General features: G+C 63.4%; 1 protein-coding gene across 1 annotated transcript; it reads right to left on the reverse strand.

Annotated features, from left to right (window-relative positions):
• Positions 1-1,101: 1,101 nt before the first annotated feature.
• FAM43A (family with sequence similarity 43 member A) lies at positions 1,102-2,202 on the reverse strand. Its single transcript, XM_032778133.2, has one exon. It carries the CDS (start codon positions 2,200-2,202, stop codon positions 1,117-1,119), a length of 1,086 nt encoding a protein of 361 aa, XP_032634024.1. The 3' UTR covers positions 1,102-1,116.
• Between the last annotated feature and the right edge of the window lie 1,173 nt (positions 2,203-3,375).

A 3,375-nucleotide genomic window follows, 5' to 3' on the forward strand; every position in this document is an offset into this window, starting at 1 on the left:
CTAGTAGTGGGTTATAAAACACTGGGCGTGGGCAGCTAAAATGCACATCAGAGCGCACTCCAGGAGAGTGCAGCTCTCACCTAGCGACAAAGGGGCATTGCCTTCTGACACCGGCTAACTGCCTTTCCACACTCCAGGGTACTAACGCTATACTGAAAACTGACAGGATTTTGGAGTTTATTCTTCCCCTGCTCTTTACAAGAGAAGACACAGAAGATGCTAAATTGCCACACTCAGTCCAGTTCTCTTAAATTATTGTCATCTTTATTACCTCCACTTGTGTGCAAACGGAAACGGTGGTGTCCTTAAAAATAACAAATGTATTTTATATACATTTTTTCCATATGTACAAGTGAACATCCACACTTACATTTTTCTTTTGCATAGCAAAAGATATAGAATATTGACATAGGAGAACACGGGATCAGGTACAAAAAAAAAGGCTAAAAAAATTTCACAACAGTGCAAAAATATCTTACACGACAGCATGGAATGGAACAATTTTTTTTTCAAATATAGAAAAATGAAGAAAACGCCCTCTCAGATATTAAATTTTTCATTGTAAACAAAATGCAACATCTCTCCCTCAAGACAGCTGTTTGGAGAATTTGGCAGATCTTCAGGGGTCTCTGGTCAACAACCCAAAGCTCATGCACCAAGCCAGCCAAACTGTTCCTGTCCTACTTGAAAATGAACAAATATTTTTTAACAAGAGGTGGAAACTGCCAATGAAATTGAGACATGACCCCTGGGGAACTGGAACAGGGGGCCCAGCGAGCTGGCACCTGTCCAGTCAGTGACAGACCCAGGGAATCTCACCTTGTGAGCACACAGGATTGTGTAAAGCATTGCACGTATCTCCCTTGACTTTCCGTCCTGTGCACAGGCTGTCCTTTGCCTCTGGCTTCCTGCCTCCCAGGGGCCCCCGCAGGTTCCGTGCAGCCCCACCGGCTCCTCCAGCCCCGCAGGCAGGCAGTACCGGTGCACGGGGAAGGGCGGGGAGCTGGCGGCTTCTCGGAAAGCACAAAGCTCAGCCGGAGCCCCGCCGGGCACTGCTGAGCGCCCCGCGCACAGCGCACAGGGGCGCAGCGCAGCCGGCGTCCTCCGGCCGCGGGCTCAGCCGGTCTCAGGCTCCTGGCCGCCCCCCTCCTCCTGGCCGTTGCAGGGCGCGGCGCCCCCCTCCTGGCTGCTGCTGTCGATGGAGGACTCGCTGCCGGTGCTCTCCCCGGACAGCAGCCGGGTGACGCGCAGGTCGGCCCGCAGCGCCTGCAGGTCGTTGCCGATGCTGAGCTCGCCCAGGTCGCTGATGAGCTGGGTCAGCTCCGGCCCGTCCAGGCAGCCGGGGCCCGCCCGCAGCAGCAGCGGGGCGCCGCCGGGCGCCTCCAGGATGTCCTCGCACTCGAAGTGCCGGGCGCGCTCCTCCTGCGCCTCGCCCAGCAGGTCCTCGGTGATGGAGCCCAGCTTGGGCGCGCTGCGGCTGCGCTCCACCGGCGGCTTGTAGCAGCTCTGCCCGTGCAGCAGCTTGCGCAGCGGCACCAGCGGGATGCTCTGCTCCCCGACCAGCTGCTGCTGCTGGTGCCGCGCGTCGTCGCGCTTCTTCAGGCGGCGGAACTCGGCCAGCGCCGCGGCCGAGGTCTGGTAGAGCAGCAGCGCCATGGCCCGCGCCTTCTCGGGCCGGGAGACCAGCACGGCGTGGCAGCGCAGCATCACCGCCTTGTGCTTCAGCTCGTGCCGGTAGATCCAGGCGAAGACGCGCGGCAGGCGCGGGTCGGCCACGCAGTAGGTGACGCGGTGCAGCAGGTAGAGGTGGCCGGGCCGGCGCGGGGCCCGCTCCTCGGCGTGCGCCATGCGGATGCCCTGCGCGCCGATGGTCAGCTTCATCTTGGCGCCCTGCCGGCCCGCCTCGCTCTTGGCCCAGATCTTGCCCACGGCCAGGTCGGTGCAGCCCTCGCCCTTGGCCTGCAGCGTGGCCGCGTTGCCCAGGTACAGCACCGTGTAAGTGGGGTCCTCGCTGGTGACGCGGAACTTGCGCCGCTTGGAGCGGAACATGCTGCCCACGCGGTGCAGCGCGCCCTCGGGGCAGGCGCGGGCGAGCGAGCCGAGCGCGGAGCACTGCAGCCTCACCGCATAGCCCTTGGGCTTGCTGGGCTGCCGCGGCTCCTCCGCCAGCAGCTCGAACTTGTTCCGCCGCCACGGCAGCATGCCCGCCCGCCGCCCGCGGCCGGCGCAGCGCACGCCCGGCTCAAGCCCGCAGTGGGCGAGGCGGCCAGGCGCCTCCGCGGGCAGAGCCGCGCTCAGTCACCGCCGCCCGGCGCGCACCCCCGGGATAAGGCGCCGCCTCTCCGCGCCCCTGCCCCCTGGCATCCTGGCCGGCGAAGCCGGCCCTGCGCCGCCAGGATATAGGCAGCAGCCCAGGTCGGGCGGTGCGGAGAGGGGCGAGAGGACAGGGGGCGGGAGCCGCCGCCGCGCGTAGCAGGCCGCCGCCGCCTGCGCCCTGCCCTGCCGCGCTCGGCCCCGGCCAGCGCGGGCAGCACACAGGGCCGCTCCCGTCGGGGGGCAGGAGCGACCGCAGCCGGCGGTTCTGCCGGAGCCACGTCCCCGTTAACCGAGCCGCGCCGGTGGGGTGTGTCCGCGCGGGGGGAGCCCCGATCCCTTCACACCCCCGGGGAGCCGGCCCGGCCGGCGGGTGCTTAGCGCTCCGACTTGGCCTGGGGGGCGTTACCTGCTGCCCTGTGCCAGGGCCAAGAGACACGCTGAGTTACAGGCGACAATCCTGGGGGCACCAAGGGGGTGTGAATGTGATTGACACGTGATGTCCGGCCAGTCTGGGGCCAGACCTCCTTGGTGTATGTACCAAGGTCTTTTTTCCAGTGGCTGCTTGTGCCAGACCCAGTTCTGACAGTGGATCCCTCGTTCGCAGCTTGATTCAACACTAATCCCATTCCACAGCCCTTGCCTGCAGCCCTGTGGGAAGGGTGCTCCTGCCCCCCAGCTGGGGCCGCCAGTGCTGAGCCAGCAGCAATGCAGCTGTGCAGTGAGCTATCTACCTACTGAGTTCGGGGAGGTGGGCAAGGCCTCTCCCTGCCCAGGCTAAGGGGGGACAACTCTGGGCCCAAATGATTTGGGGGGACGACTAATAAGAAAACAGGGACAGGCCTGAGGTCATAGGGAGATAAGTAGGGAACCAGCAGGGGACACGGAGCAGAGAACCCTGGACAGCACCCGCTGCTCCTCGAAGGTGTCTAGGGAGCCAGCGGACGCAGCGCAGAGGAATTCTGCCCGGATAAGTGAACCAAGGGAGGATCAGAAATAGGCCCCACAGTCTCAGAGCACCTCCCCCTCCAGCTTCCTCCTGGTTTTATAGATGGCCACTTT

Source organism: Chelonoidis abingdonii, chromosome 8, assembly GCF_003597395.2.
Source record: "Chelonoidis abingdonii isolate Lonesome George chromosome 8, CheloAbing_2.0, whole genome shotgun sequence".
Taxonomy (NCBI): domain Eukaryota; kingdom Metazoa; phylum Chordata; order Testudines; family Testudinidae; genus Chelonoidis; species Chelonoidis abingdonii.